This window comes from Cydia pomonella, chromosome 13 (assembly GCF_033807575.1).
Source record: "Cydia pomonella isolate Wapato2018A chromosome 13, ilCydPomo1, whole genome shotgun sequence".
In the NCBI taxonomy this organism is placed as follows: domain Eukaryota; kingdom Metazoa; phylum Arthropoda; class Insecta; order Lepidoptera; family Tortricidae; genus Cydia; species Cydia pomonella.
In genome coordinates, this window is record NC_084715.1 from 14,319,115 (window position 1) to 14,342,951 (window position 23,837).

The window sequence follows — 23,837 nt, forward strand, 5'->3', positions numbered from 1 at the left end:
ATATTAACAGATAATGTGACAAAACTACATACATAAGATGATTAAGATGTTAATGTCACTTAACAGTCGCTTCAGCCTAGTCTTGATCGCTTAGGGTTAGTTAATTCCGACCGATCTCCAATTCTACAGTCGTAATGAATACCCGGTAATGTGGCCATTTAAACTTAATTGCAATAACTGAAGTTTACTACTAATTCTAATTTAGCTGTGATGTCTTTCATGATCGGTTCTCTTTTGTCTTACGGCATAAATATTATACATTTTATTCTCTATTAATCGTGACATGAAGCGCTATTGGGCGAACGGAAGTTAACCGTACCCAGTAGATATATTTTTCCGGTAGCCCAGCGGGAGATAGTGAAAGTCATGAAAGTGGATTTTCGTGTTAAACTAAACGAATACCTAGGTACCCTTTGATTGATCGATAAGAATACCTAGTTAACTGTTATTTTACGTTACGTCTTGAAGTAAAACTCTTTGTTTGCTTTATAATTTTATTTTGTCATGTAAATAATAAAATAAATTAAACTTAACACTTTAACTAAATTTATATGATAAATTAACCTATATTTACACAGTATAATGCTACGCTGTTTTAAAAAACTTTGAATTATCTCTTTGAAATCTGAACTCTTCTTAAAGAAGCATTTAGTATTATGAGACCATCTTTATTCAGATTTTAATAAAATAATCTAAAAACTAGTCGGTAGGCTACTACAAAGTTCTTATAAATAAACAAAGTTTGCTAATGAGTAACAAACTTAATAACCAAATAATACGAAGAAAATAGAATAGATCGAACTACCTATTATAGAGATTCATTCACCGACATTCGTTGACCGACGGTGTAACATAAATTAAAATAATGTTCTTTGAATGAAGCCTACGACTCATTTCAAAATACTGTCAAGTCAAATTACAGGCTTTATTAACAACTAGATAGGCAAATGTCTATAACTGGGTTAGGTTGTTAACACATAGCACCGCATATCTGCGTGTACATGTTTCGTTTCTTGGCTCAGCCAAAGATATTGGACACGAAGCTGTTGAAAGAATTAGATAGCGATGCGAAGATGCCCGGAGGCGACGGCGGCGCGTGCGGCCGAGTCGGCACCAGCGGCCGGTAGTACGGCCCGCCGTCGATGCGCTGCAGAAACAAACACTCGTCAAAAGGAGACCTTAATTGCATTCTATGATTTTCGAAAAACGGAGAACTGCTAAACTACTTACGAAAACTTTGAAGATGGATACATTTATAGATTAATTCAATTGGGAAATATAGCGTCTCTCACAGTAATCTCACAGGCAAGGGGAATCATCGCAACCTATATATGTCGTGGATCATGCAATCTGCTTCCACCTAACGAGGTTTGTGTTATTGGTGCGATTCACTGTTCATAGTGCATGCAACGAATACTATGTCTAAATAGTCTAATCCCACTCACCTGAACTCCTCAAAAGGACATATTTACAGCAGGTAAAAAAAGGCGTTATTATTAGTGTACAACTGTACATTTTAAAATTAACAAAAAGCGTCAACAAGTATCTCAAAGATATGATTTGTACTAGGTACCTACTTAAACGGTAAAACATTGTGGAGTAGATAATATGGTCGTTAATTAAAATACTAAACAGGTCGCAGGTCTGATATTAAGTACATCATAATTTGTTCTAAGTATCGTGCTATGTAAGCCGTGTAAGCAATTTATTGGAAGTGTAAGTATTTGTGGACCCAGAGATATATAAGACCAGAATTTCCCAAACTTTTGCGTCCTACTCGAAGAATGAGTTTTAAGCCCCCTTTACTTAATTCTGTTCGTGCTGTACGTACGCAGTACGCACTTCTTATCTTCTAATTACCGGGGGCCCTTGCGGATACACTTCGACCCATAGGAATCTTTTGTGTAGTTGCCCCCTAAGGAAAGACCCATTAGCTACTCAAGAGCCTTTTTGACGCAGTACGCACTAATAATTAGAAACCGCCACACTGATTAACTTTTAACTTAGATCCAATGGGATCGAAGTTTCGAAATAACAATTAAAATCCTTTTGGTTCCTACCTAAACACGGTCTGTTACCGTCTAACTTCTTGACTTTAAATAAATGCTTTCTATTTCTAACAATGGCCCAAACTTTATTTGCAGTCGAAATTAAGACCGAGAAGCTAAGCTATTAGTTGTTAGGTTTGATAAAGGAAATGCAGCGGTGTATGTACAGTGGTTTAATCTTCAGGGAATTTCCATGCTCCGTCGGCACCGACAGGGGCTGCAGTAGTAGTAGTAGTGGTGGTGGTGGTGGTGGTGGCCCTCCTGCTGGAGCCGCGGCTCGGCTTTCTGGCGGGCAGGCTCGGCACGTACCCCTATAGAACCAACATCCACCACCCGTAGAGATTACAATGCCTCATGCTCATAGTAAAAATATGTATGTACAACTTTAATTGACACATGCCCGGTAATACAAAATCAGATGGTCACCTATTTACTCTAGAAATACTAATAAAGTAGGATTAGTAAAGGCTGACGGAACCTTGTATAGATCGTGTCATTCACGAAGACGCGTGCCATGACTCGTATTGTCATGTTATTGAAGGTTAGATTTGACAAACCCAGGGCCGGATTTAGGGGAGGGCAAACGGGGCTACTGCCCCGGGCCTCCACAAAAGGGGGGCCCCCACAATAGAGAATTCGGTAAATTTACTATTTTATTTGGAAAAAATTTGGGGCCAGGGGGCCTCCACTCCTTTATTGCCCGAGGCCTCCAGACCTCTAAATCCGGCATTGGACAAACCTGCGCATCATCGTATCATCGTGGATGACACGAACTATATCTTTGCACACTGAAGCCTTATATTATTTGTTAGTACATTATTTTAGTGCTGAATTGAAATTTCCTTTAACTGTTGTAGAGGGATAACATTAGGATATATTTACAGATTTCATAAAGTTAGTGGCTTAGTTACTGTTGGATTACCTTAGCGGAATGTAAAGTGACGTTAAGTAGAGTTGGGTGGCTATCGATTACGATGAATTCTACTTCTTGTGGCAAGTAGCCTTCGGCAGTAACCTGCAATATAAACATGTAAGTATGTAAGCACAACTTAGATGGTGTAAGGTATACCCGGATAATATCGGATGGAGGCTAAGATCGTATGGTACAATTGCTACCAAAATAGCAGTTATTTTACATCACTAGCAATACGTGTGACGCCATTTCATCCCGCCCTTCTTGCCATATTGTAGTAACCGCTCAGTCATGTGCATTGGCGGGGCAAGACCAAAGTGTGATGTTATGTGGGCAAGATATATTTAGCGAGGCTGATTTTGGTGGCGTAAAAAATAACGAACATTTTTACGTTGTGTCAGAGTTGTGTGAGGCGCAAAGCGCGAGGCCCATGGGACCGCGAGGCCGTAGGTGATAGCCCAAGTCGCCCACGCCTAACGCCGCCTCTGCATGTGGATGTAATTTTGAGGCGCGAGGCCGTACCCGGTGGCCCACGTCGCCCACGCCTAGCGCCGCCTCTGGTCGTGTGTTACGAACGTTTAAACAAAAAGACCTGGTTTTTCAACGTTTGCAACTTAGTCTCCATGTTTCAGAGTTTGAATTAGCAAATAGTCCGATATTAGTCCAAGAAGATTTATCCGTTTGGTGTTTAGGAAATAATGTAATTCAAACTCAAAAATTCAAATTCAGAAATAAATACCTAATAAAATTTTTTGTAACGCCCTTCCAACTCACCGAAATATAGTCCGGTCTTTTATCCGGGTATACCTACCTTACTTAATTTTTATAATGGGATGTTAGTGTCTAGGAAGTAACTCGTAATACATATACATTACGATACAAGTGCGAAAAAGAAAATTCGCAACGAGCTCCAACGCTCGAGCCAAAAAAGAGGAGGTCCAATTTTGTCGACAGGCTATGGCTATGTTTTAAATTAACACAGTTGCAAATTACCTATTCGCACACGTATTTTAAATCGACACGAGTTGCGAATTACCTATTCGCACATGTATCATACAACGTTTTACAGGACATATGGGCTTTTAAATGTTAGACATAGTAACGTGATATGCTCATTTTCGCACTAGTGCGGTAAAGTAGCACCATATGTACTGTAATAGTACATTATTATGATACAAGTGTGCTAAGTTGGTCATTACACACGAGGCGATATTGTGCGCGCGAGCTGCAAGCGCGCAATAAGAAAACCGATGTTTGTAATGACCATAGCACAGGCGTCTCATACGACGTTTTTCAACACACTCGCGAGGAAAAAACAAAACTTATAAATTAGATTTATTTTGTCAAAACAATAAAAGTACCTACAATTTTCAAAATGGTGGCTTACAGTTTTAACATCGAATAATTACACCAAAGCGAGCTGGGCTTGTAGGCACGTATTCACCAGTTCATTGGAGTAAGCTACCAACACGTTTTCCAAGAAAGACTGGGCGTTTTTGTTGATTTTCCATTGAACAAAAGTTTCATATGCCGCCAATTATTTTTTACCCGATTTTGATGGTAAAAAGCTATCGTTCTCGGCTCTTGTCTTTATTAGGATTACTGGCAGCGTCAATTTTATGTGTTCTTCATTTTCAATGTTTGAAAATGACATTCTCGTCAATATCTAAACTAAAAACATGCAAAGGTATTCAAATTTTATGACAAATACGGAAAATGGCTGGAGCGTTATTTTTTTTACGTACGATTCCAATGCGCGCGCAAGGCAAAGGCCCGAACGAAATAGACAAACAGCCAATTAAAAAAATGTAAAAAAGCTAATATTTTCGTATTTCTATTCGACGGATGGAGATCAAATCGATAAAATGTTATGTTTATTCATTAATGAAATTTACGAGATAATTTAATCTATAAATTATATTTGGTGTGATGAAACCTCTTTGAACTAACATTTGAAACACCTAATAGTTGGGTAAAAATAAATAAATGTATGTATTACTCGACCAAATTATGTATATTATTAGCAATCAGTTAGCATCTTAACTCAGTCGGATAATATAATGAAAAAAGCACGAGTGTTATAATATACTGAAAAAGCACGCGTGCTTAATATCTAGGATTATGAGCCAAAAATCGGTGGAATAAAAACGTCGTTTTGAGCAAGTGTGTTGAAAATTACTTTTGACTATAATTTCCCCTAGTACCTCGAGGTGGTAGGTGCCCGGGCAGCAGAATGCGCCAGAACTTGTAGTCCGTAGCGCGTGGCATTGTAGGTAGGTGACGGCGTGACTTAAAGCGCAGGGACGCGCTCCGCCGGGTTGTAGTCATGTTATGGCTCCTCTACATGATGGCCCAGCGTAGGCCAGTCCTAGGGACGCATTTATGCGTTAGAGGGAGCAAGTGATATTGCTATCTCATTTCACCGCATAGCTGCGTCCCTTGGACTGGCCTACGCTGGGCCATCGTGTAGAGGAGCCCTTAGTGTGTGTACCTCGAGTCGAGACTGTAGGTGTTGCGGGCAGCAGGATTCGCCAGTACTCATCGTAGCGTGTGGTGTGGTAGATGATGTCGCGTGACTTGACGTGCACGGACGCGCTCCGCCTGGTTGTAGTTACGTTAGTGTGTGTACCTCGAGGCGGTAGGTGCCGGGCAGCAGGATGCGCCAGAATTCGCCGTAGCGCGTAGTGTGGTAAGCGACGTCGCGTGACTTGACGCGCACGGACGCGCGCTCCACCGGGTTGCCGTTCTCGTCCATCACGAACCCGTGCGCGCCGCGATGCGCCTCGGCCAGGTACTTGATCATTGACTGCAAAAAAATGTTTTCATTTATAATAGACCGGATCCCTTTGTTTGACATAATTATTGAAAGTCATAATGTAATGATAGTCATATTATCATTAGTCATAACTCTGAAACCGTTAACTTTTCAGGAATTTCCTTAGATTATCCTATAGATAGGTTAGGTTAGGTTAGGTTTGTTTTATGGCAATCCTGAAAAGTTACGCGTTTCTGAGAAAAACCAAATTATGACTAACGAAAATGCGGACAAACAATACATTATGACTTAAAACTTTATGGGAAACAATAGAGACCCATAATAGACATATGTAGGGTACCATTGTATAAAAATGCACGTCGGACTTTAGAGAATATCATCATTGATCAAGATAAAATGTAATCTAATAATATATGGAACCCTTAATATCGCCTAATTGTGAAAGGGCATTCATTTTCCTCGTGATCTTCAGATTTGATATCTTAGTGATAAAGTATCGATACTATATTTGTTATCACCACTCAATGCTCAAAGCACATTGATGTCGTATTCAAGAATGCGACAGTATCAGTCGTATTCTTCAACCAAAATGTTGTCACGCTCAGGTTTATATCTGACTTTAATTACTTTGTTGGCAACTGGAATACGTTGTGAAAGGGTAGCTATAGCTCATTTGGTCGCTAACGAGATATCCGGGAGCATAACGTTCACGGAGACCGATGACGGTCTCCGAGTCACGGGCAGCATCACAGGACTGCCGGCGGGCGAGTATGGATTTCACATTCACGAGCTGGGCGATGTAACGACATGCCTAACTACTGGAGCACACTTCAACCCTGACGAAGTAACTCACGGTGGAAGAGACCATGACGTGAGACACGTCGGAGACTTCGGCAACGTGCAGTTTGTGGAAGCAAATAGAAACGGTTTAGCGACGGTTGATTTCACGGACCACATGGCTACGTTGCGGGGTCGCAATAACATCCTCGGACGCGCTTTAGTGCTGCACGAGGGAACTGACGATCTAGGATTGGGCGGGCACGAGGACTCGCTGACGACGGGCAACGCTGGCGGGCGTGTGGCCTGCGGCGTCATCGGCGTTGTGTCCCCTAGTGAACCTTGGGACAATTCCGCTGTGACTACTGCGCCCTCGCTGCTATGGATGCTTGTGGCATTCATGTACTTTTTCATCAAGTTCTAAAGAGTTTAAATAATTTAAACAGACAGATCTTATCGTAGCTCGTACGAAATTAACCTATTACTCAATATATATTTTTGTGAATTCATTTTAATAGTTTTTTATATATATATATATACTTCAGTTATATTCGCCGGACGACATGCTAAGCCAAATCTTGCAATATCTTATCACTAAAACTATTATCAAGTTACGTGCATCAAATCATGAGTGGAATTGATAACGTATTCAATAGCCCTGTGTTATAAGATCGTGAATTGTATTATTCTAGATAAGTCTATTAGGTACTCTACATAGATAAATAATTTTAAAAAAACACACACACACCTCTTTGTTATCCTGCCAATACTTGGGTAACTCGTGCGCCGGGGGATACTTGCAGCAGGAGATTTCCAATGTGATTTCCATGCATCCGTGCCACAAATAGTTGTAGTCCTGCATTCCACCTTGAAAAGAAACAGAATTGCCTAAGGAACAGAAAGTAACAACACTAATTAGGTAATTCATAAACATGATATAAGTACATATTAGCAATTAATCGGATGTCTTATTCTCTAATTTTGGTTTAAAGGTCCCTTTTTAGGGTTCCGTAGCCAAATGGCAAAAAACGGAACCCTTATAGATTCGTCATGTCCGTCTGTCTGTCCGATTATGTCACCGCCACTTTTTTTCCAAAACTATAAGAGCTATACTGTTCAAACTTGGTAAGTAGATGTATTCTATGAACCGCATTAGGATGTTTACACAAAAATAGAAAAAAAACAATAAATTTTGGGGGTTCCCCATACTTAGAACTGAAAGTCAAAAAATCTTTTTTCATCAAACCCATACGTGTGGGGTATCTATGGATAGGTGTATAAAAATGATATTGAGGTTTCTAATATCATTTTTTTCTAAGCTGAATAGTTTGCGCGAGAGAAACTTCAAAAGTGGTAAAATGTGTGTCCAAAGTGGTAAAATGTTGAACAAGATCTAGTAAGTAGATTTTTTTTAATACGTCATAAATGGTACGGAACCCTTCATGCGCGAATCCGACTCGCACTTGGCCGCTTTTTTTAGTTTTTCGTAAATTGCAATCCTGTCGCTTCGGCGTTATTAAGTGTGACTCGGCAACTATGTGAACGCGTCATATATAATAAATTATCTTTCAACCAAAACTTCGCAAATATTTAGAGCTAAGAGTATCTGTATACCTGTAAGGGGGTACCATGCGGCACCGTTAGTGATCCCGTGCTCGAAGCGCGGCGATCCCGACTTGCAGGAGACTCCTCGAGACATCTTGGCGTGATTGTTGGAGTACACCAGCGATAGGTGGCGGAACACGTCGTCGTCCGGGGCGATCGACGGCGAGTGCGCGTAGCTTTGGAACACTGCGTTCAAGGGACATGTTGGACGAAAAAATATCGTTAATTACCTACATTATATCCAAGATATCTGTTGCTTAGGTATGTGCGTGCTTACAATAAGACACTGTTAGAAGAAGGGATCACCTGAGCACAGGACTGAAGATCGGCATAGTCCTTTAATATGGGCAGCGTGAAAATACAAGTTTAAATTAGAAAAAACTATCGCTCTTATACTTACTCTACCATATATCTAAACAGGTGTTGGTATTAGTCGTGTGATGTCAAGATATGATGGCACATTGTGGTTATTAGTTAGGTAAACTTACAATATCTGGGCTAGACATACTTTATTTCCGTGCAGTACTTATACCTTACCTGTGTCTTGTTGTAAACTGATTGGATCTTAGAGATTCTCTGTTTGACCGCCTCCGTGTCGGGCTACGGCTGCTATGTGGGCTGGTGACCTGGCTTAATGTCATGTTACCTACTGGCACTGGGCGTGTTGTCGAACGGGTAAGAGGCAACGAGAGCGCCGCCATGCAGCGATCCCGACAGCGTGAACTGGATCTTGGAGATCCATTCCTTGACCGCCTCCGTCTCGGGTTGCGGCTGCTTCGTGTTAGCCTTGAAGTAATCTGGGAAGTTGCGGTTCAGGTCGTACCGACGGGCGTTGTGTCTGTTATAGAAATGGCTATTAAATAATTTGAACGGTATGACATAATAAGAATTCATAGTTCCCGCGAGATTTATTGGATAGAAGGTCGAGTTAATTAGTGTGAAACAAAGCAGTAACAACTGTACAGTACAGACTATAGACGTATACCTACTTGATTCATCATTCACCGTGGTCAAGGTCTGACAAAAGGAATATTATGTACCTTCTGTCAAAAAGACAGACGGGACAATCTAAGAGTAGGTACTTATATAATCATTAATTCATTGTTACGCAATGAAAAACATTCAATAACGATCATGTAACGATTGTAAAAAGGAAATTAGAGTGATTTAAAAATATGTAAATGGAAATGAATGACAAAATGGTGTAACATATTGTTCTGTGATGCAACTTTTGCTTTACACTCAATGCGTTTACACAATAGTACAATGTTATGTATGGTTGATGTGTGCATAATGTAATCGATCAAAAATTTTTTCAGAAAAATTTACCTGCCGTGAATGGTGTCGCATTGTCCCTCTTTAGAGATGGCGAAACCATCGGGGTTCATGGAGGGCATCAGGTGAATCCTGGTGTTGTCTAACAACCATTTGATGTAGGGGTCGCTGTCGTAGGAGGTGACCAAGTGCTGCAAGTAAATTTTTAACAACTTTGAGAAAGAAACAAAGTGGTGGTATTAACAGCTTCAGCAACACACTTAACGGTCCCATAGACCATTGATGATCCTTACTGCGTCGTAATTAGGTTTACGAATGGTGAGTTAACTGTGCCAACGAGGGCAGATTATTACAAAATGTCATGATAGTAGATATCGTATATTGTCTAACTTATTATAGAAGTCTCTTCGGGCTCGCTTTCGTACTAGTTCGTCCTACAGCGACACCACACTACGCTATGAGCGAAAATTATGGAAGAATCAATTGAATAGAACGACGCAGCTCGTATTCTTGCGTATCGTGCGCGGCACTGCTTCTTTTTGAAAAAGGATTTCGGTGCTCGTTTTCGCTCTTGAGTATAAATTTAGGGTATGGTAAGTAGATACCTGAATGAGGTGTAGTAGCAGTTCCCGACCGACGGCTTCGTTGCCGTGGATGTTGGCCACGTACTTGACGTCGGGCTTGCCCAGCATGTGCTCGTACGGTGACGCTGATACCACCATCACCCATAGATCGCGCCCTACGAAACCATACTACTTAGAAGATATCCATTACATTAATAAGAAGTCGTTTTTTTTTATCAACATATTTAAAAGTGCCTTTATCAATGAGACATGTCGGCTCCGTTGGGCCTCTACATTACAGTTTCAATGTGTTACGAGTTGTCAAAAAAACTGTACACGAATTTCGCAGTTTTAGACAGGGGTTCCGCCAATATCGAGTGAAAAACCCCAATATCAGTTACTGCATAACCCCTAGCTTCAAATAGTTGCGCCCTCTTGTCTCGAGTCCGAACACATTCCATTAGGAAGTCGAAGTCGATTTCAAATACATACTTATAACTTATTACATTACGTATATGGAGTGTGGAATTAAGAGGAGTGACATCTCTTATGGTAGAACTGTTGCTGTCAGCTATAAATAATAGTTCCAAATCTCTCCAGAGTAGCGCTAGAGTAGCTAAGAACCTAGGCGCTATTAACGGTGTGAAGTGCTCTGTCTATAATTTGATTTTTTTGTTCAAGTATTCTAGGTATTGTAGCGCCACCTATTTAAGGTTTTTTGATGACACTTTTTGGTACATGGAGATTTATGTCCTTACCTCCACCTTCCGTAATTACGTATCTATACCCAAAACTCATTAGGCCATAGTGCCATAGACCTCATAAAATTGAAAAAGATTGATTGTTGTGCGTTTTGCCCCCTTAGAAATTGATAGTTAAATTTACACGGAACTACTCTAAAGACACATTTTTTGTAGTCAGTAACGACTCAAAAACTGTGTTTTTCATCATAACGTTAATCCCATCATTTAAGTTCGTGTGTTTTTTTTATCGAAGCGCAGATCAAAGAAAAGAACCTCTTGTGTAAATAGTTAACTAATCGCGTCGTTTGAGGCTTATTAGATCCTACGACTCCTACGAGTATAAGTAGAGGTCTAGTAGAGGTACTGACCTAAATGCTAAAGCCTAACTTATATGTAAACGTTTGGAAGGTAAGCTAACTATTAACCTTTTATTTAATACTACGTCGGTGGCAAAGAAGCATACGGCCCGCCTGATGGTAAGCAGTCTCCGTAGCCTATGTAGTCGAGTTGCAGGCTTACATGAAGTGATGAAAACTACCCTAGTATGTCCTTTCTCGGGCATCAAACTATTTCCATACCAAATTTTATGTAAATTGGTTCAGCGGTTTGAGCGTGAAGAGGTAACAGACAAGCAGACAGAGTTACTTCCGCATTTATAATATTAGTAAGGATTTTTATTTAAAAAAATATAGACATATAGAACCCTCTAAAGCGTGAAACCCTCTATATTTATTGTTTTATTTATTAGTAAAATGAATGGGATAGTAATTAAGTGACAATTCTTACCTAAGTTTAAACGTGATTTTATTTAGCTAAGTTAGGTTCATAACTGTGCCAAGGAATCTGCAGCTAATTACTATTCCATCTCTGTAGATTGTGCAGTGTTTCGAAATCGATAGGTTCTCGGCTAATTACCAAACTGTAAAATTTTCCTCACGTTATTTTATTATAAATTACGTAATCAAGAGAAGTAGCTTATCGTGTGAGCTGCCCATAATGATCTGAACACTAGTGCGTATAGACATTTTGAACGCGTCATCCACTTGCTTAGCAACTTTGCTGATGCGGACGAAGACGAAGTACGTAATCGGCGAACTGTCAAACTGTGCTACCTATTAAGTACCTACCTATCATAGTATATTTTTGATACCTATATACTTTACATATTCATATATACCTAAATCTCTGAAAAAACTGAACAGTTGATGATAAAAGTTAAAGATGTAAAAATAATTTATTTGCTTTAAACATTACTATATAGGTACAAGTTGTTAAGAATTACTTGTAGTGGTAGGTTTACATGCTTAACCTCAATTAGTTAACGTTAACAAAAGCAATAACTTTCACCCCTACGTAAGTACGTATTTTTTGAATAATAAATAGGTGTAGGCCAACTTCAATTTGTTACTTATTCGAATTAAAATTCTTGCAGCCAAGAAAAATGGAAATCTCGTCGTTTTGCATTAAAGAGTGTCGACTGGTGCCAGTTAGGTACCTTGTACGGACTTGCCAATGGAATGGAGAGCCGTGAGGGCGGGGTAGCGCACCGACACCGCGCGCAAGTAGCGCGTGAGCTGGTCGTGGTATCGGGATCGGGACTCCAGGTCAATGCCGCCGTCGCCTCCACCTACCTTGTACGGGCTTGCCGATGGAGTAGAGAGCCGTCAAGGCGAGTCATAGGTAGCGCGTGAGCTGCTCGTGGTCGTGGTACCGAACTCCAGGTCAGTGCCTTCGTCGCCTCCACCTGCCTTGTACGGACTTCCCAAATGGAGTAGAGAGCCGTGAGGGCGGGGTAGCGCGCCGCCATCACGTGCAGGTAGAGGGTGAGCTGCTCGTGGTCATGGTACCGGAACTCCATGTCAGTGCCTCGGTCGCCTCCACCTACCTTGTACGGACTTGCCAATGGAGTAAAGCGCCGTGAGGGCGGGGTAGCGCGCCGACACCGCGCGCAAGTAGCGCGTGAGCTGATCGTGGTCGTGGTACCGGAATTCCAAGTCAGTGCCTGCGTCGCGGGCCTCCACCTCGCCTAGGACCGTCGGCGATACCTCTTCCGCTAAAAAGGTATAACAAGTGTTGTGAATGTTTTTTTTTGCAATGTTTTTACTGATTAAGATTTAGAAGATACTGACATCCAAGCCCACTGCAGATAACAATTTAAATGTAGTTTTCTAACTTACATGGCGTGAATCCAGGGTCAGAAGCTGACTGTGAGGCCGCGGCTGCCACGAAGGCAACCAGCAGAAGGGAACGCAGCATTTTGCGGCCTCTCCCGTCGCTCGTCTGCTACTGAGCAAGTGAGTAAAAACACTCTTAGTAGTCTTAGTCAGAAATCTGTGAGTTTATGTGTGATTTTCCTTGTAGGTATATCTTGTTTCCGTACATGTGAATATTCATTTTCATTAGGTACCTAAACATTGCAGCCGTGGTTTCGAACTTTGAATAACAATCAATGCTATTTTAGTTGAATGCCGTACCACCCGGGGACAAAAAAAATCGACTAATGTATTGTTGCTGTTGTTGATACAAAAGTCCCATTAAATTTCACTATACATAATAATTTGAATAGGTATCCACCTTGTTGTCACGTCGCGTCACAACAATTCAACTACGTCTTTACCATTACCCGTTTTATGCCTAGTGTATATTCGTCTTTAGTATAACTTGATCCCGTAACAACTTATTTATTTATTTATTTACATGGAGAACCAACAGCTATAACTATGCTAATAACAACATAAATAATGACACAGAGCCAATTATAGGATCTCACATATAGCAACATCTTAATATAATTAATATTTAACATTAAGTTAAATAACACGCACTATTTTACATAGGCACATGCAATAATATGTTAACAACGTTATGTATAGGGATGGTCACTGTATTTAAAATAAGTAATTTAATTTCACACCATGCTTGAAATGAAATAAAGCACCAGAATATTACTAGAAAAACGTAGACAGTAGTTATTTTCAGACACAATTTCTATTTTATAAATTGTATAGTAAATTAGTAAATTAATACCTAACAATCTATTTTATACATATTGAGTAGCAAACAGCAACTGCAGTTATTATGATCAATGAAATATCTTATAAAAAGTATATTAATAAATAAATAAATAAATATTGGACATTATTACACAAATTGACTAAGTCCCACAGTAAGCTCAATAAGGCTTGTGTTGAGGGTACTTAGACAACGATATATATAATATATAAATATTTATAAATACTTAAATACATAGAAAACACCCATGACTCAGGAACAAATATCCATGCTCATCACACGAATAAATGCCCTTACCAGGATTTGAACCCGGGACCATCAGCTTCGTAGGCAGGGTCACTAGGTCACTACCCACTAGGCCAAACCGGTCGTCAAGATACTTGGACATATTGGACTTAAAAATTAGTAATTTAGAAACTATACCAACTTCGGGCATGGGCATACATACCAACTACAGTAGCGGAAAAAAATCTATCATATTGTGATTTTTCTGAAAATATTTCAAATTAGATGAAACCAAGAACTGAATTTGTTGATAACTAATCAAAAAAGGTTATATTGATTTATTCTCAACCAATTATACGCTAACAGCCCGGTACATATTTCGGAATCTGAATTCATTTTTCTACATAATCGACTTTGTGTACTTAATCGAAAATATCGCACTTTTACTGGTTTATCTGAGCCGTTACTGTCGTCAAGCGTCATGAATAACCTCCATTGAAGATCTTACTCACGGCCACGGTCGGTTGGGCGTTAGGCTTTCTTTTTAATGTTATATAAATACGTATAACGCCGCTAGGTCGGCGCTCCAGTTGCTTATGCCCATTGCCCAGGCGCAACCGGTCGCGCGTTGAAGGTCAATGGGTCAGTGGACCGGCCGCACCGCCCTGCGCGACTCCATAACAAAACCCACTGTCAAAATAGTAGGCACTTTGACAGTAATGTAGTAGACACTAGACAGTAATGTCCATTTAATGCCATACCAAATTAAATTTGGAAATCATTAACTTTTGAATTCACTGGGTATAGTAGAAACGTCTGGTCTTTTGGAGGAAGTAACTATGTCACTTGTCTCACTAAACTGACGTTGACCAAATTCGTGATATGGTAGCTGAAATTATATACGAATAGGTATCACAAAATTTTCACGGATTTGCAATACGTACTACTGATACGTACTGCAATACGTAAACTAATGGCGTTATTGCAATACGTACCTTCATATGACAATGTGTGAAGGTAATATCTAGTCCTCTTGATAATTTATTCTCATGGTCTTTATCAAGGAAGTTATTCACATGGACTTAGAAAAAAAAACAAGAGTAATAAAAAAAAATTGAACCTACTGGCTCAGGCAGTTAATGAAAGGATCCTTGCTAGCATGGGGTCATAAGTGAAGAAGAATTTACTGTCACTGCTTTGTTTAGTAATTAGCTTGTGTGTTGTTTTAAGACGCTGCTGACATTTGAAATAGCGCAAATTCCTTGGAGCGTGTAGTGAAATGTTTGTCCAGACATCTCGCGCGTACATTCCATTTGTAAATTAAAACTCTAGAGAAGTAGGTATATCTATAGAAAAATAGGTATCTGGTTACATCACTGTGTATAGTGTACCAAGTAATTTAAAAACAACTAGTTGGTAATAAGTCCTGTGACTGTGACTTTTGACCAGCCCGCTCGAGGGTAATAGACGAACGTGGGAAAAAGTCAGTTTTTCTTATGCCTACTTGCATACTGGCTATTCCTAACACTTTCCTTTATTTCGTTTGATAATGAAAACTAAAGAACAGACTTAGAAATATCTGGTTTTCGTCAACTTTCCTTCCGCCCGCACTGGCATGTTGACCTTATTAGCACCGCCCCGCTAACGTTTGCAACTTTCATTTTCAAATGGTCGAAATAGTCTCTATGAGTTTTAATTAACCGGCTGACTGACTTGATTAGTTACGACACTAGCAAATAAATTATTATTATACCTGTATATTAATAATCAATCAAACTCGATCAATTAATCAATCTCTTGCTGTATTCAAAAAACTACTTAAAGAACATTAATATATCTCCATTAGTGTTTGAAATAGTTAACTTAAAATTTACTCTGTGGTGGATATGTTGCTGTCATATGTTGTATATTTTGGTTTGTGGCTTATACATTCATTATGTATATATATTTGTATTATCTTATATGTGTATGTTTATTTACCTAAATTGTGTGTATGACAGTTAGGCTTGATTTTTTTTTTGCAACACCAACTCTTTATGATTAATTGTTTTGTTTCTGCTACCCAAAAGTTGTCTGGAAGAGATCACTCTTTAGGGATAAGACCGCCTGTTATCTGCCTCTATCATTAATCAACTATTTTTCTTTAAGCTGTATCTTTTACTAAGGTGTGCCAATAAAGAGTATTCTATCTATATAGCTATATTATACGATGAATACGGAGTGAGTTGTTCGACGTGTGCTGCGTATTAGTTATTCTCTGATAATAATCACATTTCTAAAACGCACGCTAAAGCAGCATTTTACTCGACGCCCGGAAGAAGCTACTCTCGGCTTATTGAACACAAGTTAACCAAAAACAAATTGATAAATACAAGTGTTAATGTTTACTTGTGAATGACACAAAGAATACAAAAGGATTGTTAGTCATCTATAAATAAATAGTATAAGGTCAAACACAGTGACTTAACTAAAGCCGTAAATCTGGATTAGGCGAGGGTGGAGCAAGAGATAATTGTAGAGGTAGAGTGCTATAATGCTCTTCAATTGTTAGGTAGCTGAATCTAAATTCCCCACTATCCTATAATAGCTCCCGATATCGCAAATCTTGTGACGTCATCACCATATCACGGAATTTACTATAGCATCCCAAACAAATGAAAAATCCAAAATTTGCCAATGAAATTTGAACCTATGGTGCAGAGAAAACATTTGACTTTATTTTGTATGAAAAAAATACACGACATTATTACACACATTGACTAAGTCCCACGGTAAGCTCAATAAGGCTTGTGTTGTGGGTGCTTAGACAACGATATACATAATATATACATATTTATTAATACTTAAATACATATAAAACAACCATGACTCAGGAACAAATATCCATGTTCATCACACGAATAATGCCCTTACCAGGATTTAAACCCGAGACCATCGGCTTCATACGCAGGGTCACTACCCACTAAGACAGACCAGTTGTCAAAATTGAACGAATTAAATTTCATTGAACTGAATAAGACCTTATAGGTAGGACCTTGGGCCTTACGAGGATAGTATTTTTAAACATGATGGGTACGGTGACATGTGTTACTATATTCTCAATAGAATTTATAATCTTAAAACGCAAATTCTCGTGAAATGGAGATGATATGTACCCATCGTGTTTCAAGAATACTTATTTAGTACAATGAATTTTATATGATTTGATGAAGTAACTATTGGCAATATGAGTATGTATACCGGAGTCCACTTTTCAAAAAAGAGGCCATATTGCAAGCAGTTAACGAAAGAAGTCGAATTAGCTTCCTCCCTGTATTTGTGCGGATCTGGTGCAGATAGCTTATCAAGATGTTCTCACGTAGAGAATCGTGCAGTAAAGTACGTGTCATTAGGTATTCCCATTGAAAAATTTAATTTGCAACAGTTGCATCGCACGTACTCATTCAAAAACAATGCAGTACCTACACTTTACGTTCCGTGAAAGTTGAAAATGTGTGGTTTGAATAAAGTAGGGTAAGTAGGCGCGTAGCCGCGTAATGCCTGTTGATAAGTCACACCGACGACGTTAGATACTAAACAATATACCTTACTATTCTATGAACTTGTATACGTAATATACAAATAATATAAGATAGAAAGCAATGTTAATAAAATTAAACAAAACTAAAATTCGGGAAACATTTAACTGGAGTTTTTTTTATGTTTGTTCACACTCGGTCATAATTATATAGTTCTTGTCCAATCACAAAATGGGCATTAGATACTATTGTAATAATTATTATTTTGAAACTTCATATTTAACATTAGCTTTGACATATAGTTCCTTATACTCAAAACTGTAACTTTGATCTTATACTGAACAAACTTCTTAACTAAAAACTTACCTGAAACCGGAAAGATCTTGCGTTAAATAATAGTTAAACTTTGTGATGTCATTTATGATCACCTTTGGCACAACAATTTGATATCGCGAAGATGTTATCGTAAGGGAAAACGGCGAGGCAGAGTCCTCGCGTGCGGGCGGACTCCACTCGACTGGCACCTCGCGGCGACTGAGCTGAGCGAGCCTCAGCCTCAGTTCATCTGCGTCATACAACCCGCCATACAACCGGAAAGTGCTTTCTCTCAACCCGCACGAACCCGGGAAACTATGCTTTATACCCACACAGTATGGTTTCATTCAACTTAACTCCAAACTCTATAATTTCATAAATATTCGATTTTCTATTCTATGCAGAAAGCTTGTTGGTTCAGTTTTGATTACAGGACCCGGAAGGTCCCAGTCATGACGTAGGAGTGCTCCCGCCTATCACAGATTTTCTCACTTTTCCCGCGTATAGAGTTTCTTCGTCAACTACCCGATATTTAATATCTCTCTCATCTATCAAGCATAAGTAGTGAAAACTCTGAAGTGAAACCTAGTAATAATATTGAATAACTAAATGTAAGATTAAGATGTTTGTGGAACGTAACTGAATAAGTAGGAAGTAATATTATTGTAAGGGAAAGACCTACCGGGTCACTTACACATAAATATTGTAATTGCAATATACAAGGGATTAATGAGTGTAACTTGCTGAGAATTAAGTAGCTAGATTTACTTAAATATACTTTAATTAATATAAAATAAAGTTTTAATTCCAAGCAATTTTATTTTTAGTCGGTTCTCAATCTCAACAGAGTTTAACAATTATTAAATTTCCAATTATCTTCTAAAATAAAAAAATACCGGCCATGAATATGTTGGGCCATACTCAGTGTAGGGTTCCATAGTTGGCCGTCCCTTTCAGACAGGTTTAAAATATACTTTTTGTAGATACTTTCAACATAATAAGTACGAGTATATAAAGGGATTATCTTCAAAGTCACGTCATTTTGCTAAGAAAAAAGACTTTTTGCCAAAACTCAAAAATCTTGATGCTCGAAATCGGTTTCTCTCAAAACTCTTTATTAATCTTTGGTTGCATGCTGCTCTTTATATTGTTGTGTTTTGTTCTGTTGTTTCCATATTTTGGAACTTACAGTTTTTTTTTTAATTTCGGAGATATTCATTCTGACCTTACGTACCTTCCCTAAAATACCTAGATTTTATTTTACCACTTTGTCGGCGTGACGTGTATAGCCAGCCAGATTGCAGTTTTCTAGTACTAACGATAACTAACTGACAGCCAGACGGACGGGTTCCTGGTTGACTACATGACTACGGTAGGGAACCCTAAAAACGACTTGGTAGCACTTCAGTAACTTAGTAGTACTTGTAATTGTTAGTGGTAGTTTAGTAGTGGTTTTGCGAGCCTAATACGTGCTCATCAGAGAAAATTGTAAAGGTCGCCGTTGTCGCATACGACATGGAGGATAGGTATATATTAATATTATAGTACTTTAGTGAGTCAGTTTATTTATTTATTTAAACTATGTCACAATATAACAAATAAAGTACAAATGGCGAACTTAATGCCTAAAGGCATTCTCTACCAGTCAACCACCATATATTCGATAACCATTAGGAAAGAACAACATCAAAACATGTATAAAAAGTTATGTCTAACCTCTCTAATGCAATGGTGTCTCCAATTTTAGCCGTGTACCTACATACGTTGCAGGCGTCTATAGGCTATGGTGACTGTTTACCATCAGGTGCTTGTTTGCCACCGACGTGGTATATAAAAATGTTTTTATCATGACAGCCAAAAATTCTTTTTTAATATTATCTAGATTCGCATGACATATTACCCGTTACTAAATTATTTATATGGATATTCGGTTATAAATTTTGTCGAAATATTCGAATCTGCTGTTGGGGATCGACATTGACGACAATCTATAAATAGCCGTCTTGATTTCCCAGAGGCATTGACTATTGTAAATCTGTACTCTGGTACGCAGTGGAGTTCCTTGGATTGTATTTTTAGACATATTTCTTTATTTAAAAATACTGATTAATAAATAAAACCAGAGAGTTAAAATTATCTAAACTGATTTTTTTTCTCAAAAATAAAACAGACTTCATAAAGTATAAAATGAAAATTATCCCTTTTAAATACGCTAGAAACTGATATGTTTGAAGTCGGTGTCAAGTTGTAATCAGTTACTAATAGTTTAGTGTAAAATAAAAATAATAAAAATAAAATAAATAAATATTTATAGGACATTATTACAACGTTACGTTACGTATTATTCAGTATAACAACGTTTTCAGGGCCCTGTTGAGGCTTCCGCGATACTGTAGTGCTTCTGGCATGTTTGCGGACGCACATGTAGATGATTTTTATGCTATTATGCGAAAAAAGAATGCATCAGTGGTACACCGTATACGCGGGAGCACCAACGGGATCCTGAAAATGATAGCCGAGCGGTTAGATTCCGGTATTTTGGGACGATTTATCGAATTGCATGTTCACAAACGTGCAGTTCGGTAAATCGGCCAAGATAACCAGCAATCTAAAGTTACCTAATTTAATTTCTGTAAATTATTGTGCGGAAGGTAACATAACATAGGTTGTAATGTAAGTTGATACTAACAAATATGGACTGTATTAATTGTCTGAGAATAAATAATTTTTATTTTTATTTTTTATTTTATTTTTATTACACAAATTGACTAAGTCCCACAGTAAGCGCAATAAGGCTTGTGTTGAGGGTACTTAGACAACGATATATATAATATATAAATATTTATAAATACTTAAATACATAGAAAACACCCATGACTCAGGAACAAATATCCATGCTCATCACACGAACAAATGCCCTTACCAGGATTTGAACCCGGGACCATCAGCTTCGTAGGCAGGGTCACTACCCACTAGGCCAAACCGGTCGTCCAAAGTGTAACTTCTTTCTTATAATGTGTCAAAATAAAGGTTTGATTTAAATCTTCCACAACGCCCAACAGATATAGAACCGTAATAGTAGGTACAATGACAGCACGTTTTTGAGCGTCGAACTCATAGATTTTTTTTTTTATGGATACCCGATGTTACTACCCGAGCAAGCGAAAGATGCCAAAATTGGACTATGAGCGTAGCGAGTGGTTGGAAAAATGTAATCTTAAGCGTTGCGAAGGTTTAACTAACTGTCGTATACTTAAAAGTACAATTAAAACATTAAAATCAATGTATAAGTAGGTATATTCAGTTTTACTCAATGGCGCCATCTAGTATTAACATTTTTAAACCTTTTCTAAAGGATCAAAATAGACGTGCGCGCCGCTGCCATAAGGAACCAGCAGTAACGCCCACAACATTACACAGATCTTCAGGGTAGATCTCAGATCATAGAAGGTATTCTTATTATTCTTATATCTATAGGGTAGATAGATCAACATTACGTGGATTTTTATATTGGTTGTTGTAATTCTACATTAACTACGTGTAGCTAAAAAAAAAGCAGTTGAAAACACGTGACTTTTGTGTCACAATCACGTCTTCCAAAGTTTCAACTCCCTCAATCAAAAATAAGTTTTATCGGTGACTACTTTTTTTTCCACAGCCAACTAATACTCATCTGGATAATTCTGAAAACCCCAAACACAATTAGGTAGCATTCTTCATCACGGAATTCCTATGGCATTCCTATCCATCTTCAGAGGGGCGTGTTCAGATATTTGTGAGCATCTTAGCCGCTGTGATATATTTGATGGCGACTGTATATTGTAAGTTAAATAAAAGCTTGTAAATACAATACAATACTCATTTCATCTGTATAAATTAATAATGTATATTAAAAAAACTATTATGTAACTTTATTTTCCTGTGTACTTGTATGTGGCAATAAACGATTTTTAATCTTATTCTTAAAAATATTTGCCCCCGATACAAACTGTCAATCTCGTCTCAACGCCCTTACGGGAATTTTTGCGAAGGCTTACTCAATAGTTATTTGTTTTACAAGGGGGCAAAGTTGTTTTTTAACCGCTCGTGCTAATATTGATACCCGAGCAAGTGAAAGATTCCAAAATTGAATCACGAGCGTAGCGAGTGGTTCGAGAAATGGAATCTTGAGCGTTGCGAGGGTATTAAGGCACGACGGTTAAACTAACTTTGCGTCCAAGTGAAACACAATTTTTTTTACCAAACAAATCAAACCAAATGAACGTAATATAAAATGTAACATTAAAAATCATTATTTAAAAGTAAATTCCACCAGCTACAGGGGCGGATTAAGAAGGCGCGGGGACCTTAGTACAATAACTCGCGGGGCCCCAAGGTTTGAAGAAAAAAGATTTAGTGCGAGTCGGACTCGCACCCCGAGGATTCAGTACCATCACAACATTTTTATGATGTCTTAATTTTTTTTTACTAGTTCTCGATTAGTTTATAACATGTAATACATCACCGATTTTTCCCTAGTATGCGAATTTTTAGATTTCGGCTCGCCTGCTGCTCGGCCTTAGTTCTTGCTCGAAAGTACGACTTGCTGGGATACTTTGGATATCGGGCCCTATGCAGGGCTTTACATCCGGCCTACGCGAATGCAAAGCCCTGCATAGGGGCCCCGCTGTTTTCTTTTTATAACGGCTTTGCAGCGACTTGGCATATTTCGTGCGCCCGGCCAGCCGTAGAGGAGCACGTCCTTTGGCCTACTACGGGTTCAAAGCTGATCATCATTAGGCATTAGCTGTAAGGTGCAATTTGGTATTTGTAATAATAAATAAATAAATCATCCTTCCTTGCTTTTTACTAATATGTTTTTTTTAACACAGTATCTTCTTTTGTTCGTTTCCGAGCTCTGCTGTTTCCTGCAGCTTAGCCATGCACAAAAGTTTTGAGACACTCTGCACCTTCGGTTGTATGCTAAACTCTGCTCTTGGTCTTTGCGTAAGCCTAAAAATTATTTAAAATTGGTATCGTCATAAAGAAAAATTTACAGGATAATAACAAATAATAATAATTAATCAATATTGTTAGTGACTTACGAAACAAATACATTATACTTGAACTTGGCCGATTCCACGTGCCGAAATCGCATGGTCAGGGTCGGAGCGCGGGGCCCCCCTTAGGCGCGGGGCCCTTAGCATATGCTTTTTCTGCTGTTCGGTTAATCCGCCACTGACCAGCTAACATAATGAAACAACTCAAAATTTGCATCTGATTACTTTGCCCCACATGTGGATAAAATGCAACTTTCTCATTCGTTTTTGAACAATCAAGAGGGCATTTAGGCCTTTACCAGTTGGTGTGGTAAAAATAATATTTTCGTTCTCGATATAAAGCTTCAACGCCTTTTAAACCCCTTGGAGATGAATTTTCAAATACACTGAATATATCCTCTTGTTTTCTAATGATGTGACTTTCTCTGAAGTTTCAAGTCCTTCAAAAAAATGTTTGTATCTTTCCTGATACAACTTTTAACCATATTAAGGGATGAATTTTCAAAAGCACTGAAGTTACTTCTCTTGCTTTCTAATATTGTGTCTTCCTACGTATTTCAAGTCCTTTGCCTCCTCAAATCGTTCCCGTTACAAACTTTCAATCTCCTTTTATTCCTCTTTATAGGGGAAGAAAATTTTAACACTGAAATTACTTTTCATATACAGGTGTTTATTTAGTCACCTGCTATAATTTACGTGGTCAATAATATATAGTTCATTCTTATTATTAAGCAACTTTTACTATGGGACCAACCTTGAAATCCGAAAAAATTGGCAGTTTCATATATTTTGGCTGTCTGACCATGACATTTTCTATGGGAGAGTAAAATTTTTTCGCGATCGGGGTTGGTGCCATAGTAAAAGTTTCTCAGTATGATCTATATATTCAGCCCGTAAATCATTGCAGGTGACAAAATAAAAAACGTGTATATCTTGACTGGTAGAGAATGCCTCATGGCATTAAGTCCGCCTTGTGTGTATAAGGTTTTCTTTTGTGCAATAAAGTTTAAATAAATAAATAATTATAG

At 38.4% G+C, this 23,837-nt stretch overlaps 2 protein-coding genes and 1 long non-coding RNA gene across 9 annotated transcripts; 2 read left to right on the forward strand and 1 right to left on the reverse strand.

Annotated features, from left to right (window-relative positions):
• Nucleotides 1-476: 476 nt before the first annotated feature.
• Nucleotides 477-17,991, reverse strand: LOC133524297 (carboxypeptidase M). 7 transcript variants are annotated; one of them, XM_061860221.1, is made up of 13 exons: nt 17,822-17,991; nt 12,878-12,986; nt 12,586-12,753; nt 10,000-10,133; nt 9,449-9,585; nt 8,770-8,957; nt 8,426-8,455; nt 8,129-8,305; nt 7,263-7,381; nt 5,591-5,767; nt 2,971-3,063; nt 2,216-2,359; nt 477-1,147 (listed from the first exon to the last, which is right to left on the reverse strand). In XM_061860221.1, the coding sequence occupies exons 2-12, from the start codon at nt 12,954-12,956 to the stop codon at nt 2,222-2,224; spliced, it is 1,440 nt and encodes a 479-aa protein (XP_061716205.1). In that variant the 5' UTR covers nt 12,957-12,986; nt 17,822-17,991; the 3' UTR covers nt 477-1,147; nt 2,216-2,221. The 7 variants fall into 7 exon arrangements, with proteins under 7 accessions (XP_061716205.1, XP_061716206.1, XP_061716204.1 ...); XM_061860222.1 differs by lacking the exon at nt 477-1,147 and having other exon boundaries at nt 2,207-2,359; nt 12,878-12,983; XM_061860220.1 differs by lacking the exon at nt 477-1,147 and having other exon boundaries at nt 2,207-2,359.
• LOC133524306 (uncharacterized) lies at nt 6,266-7,023 on the forward strand. The gene has a single exon (XM_061860242.1). The coding sequence runs from the start codon at nt 6,279-6,281 to the stop codon at nt 6,936-6,938; it is 660 nt and encodes a 219-aa protein (XP_061716226.1). The 5' UTR covers nt 6,266-6,278; the 3' UTR covers nt 6,939-7,023.
• On the forward strand, nt 14,937-22,216 carry LOC133524310 (uncharacterized). Its single transcript, XR_009800363.1, has 2 exons — nt 14,937-16,102; nt 21,126-22,216. It is a non-coding gene; the product is annotated as an uncharacterized LOC133524310 (long non-coding RNA).
• Nucleotides 22,217-23,837: the final 1,621 nt, after the last annotated feature.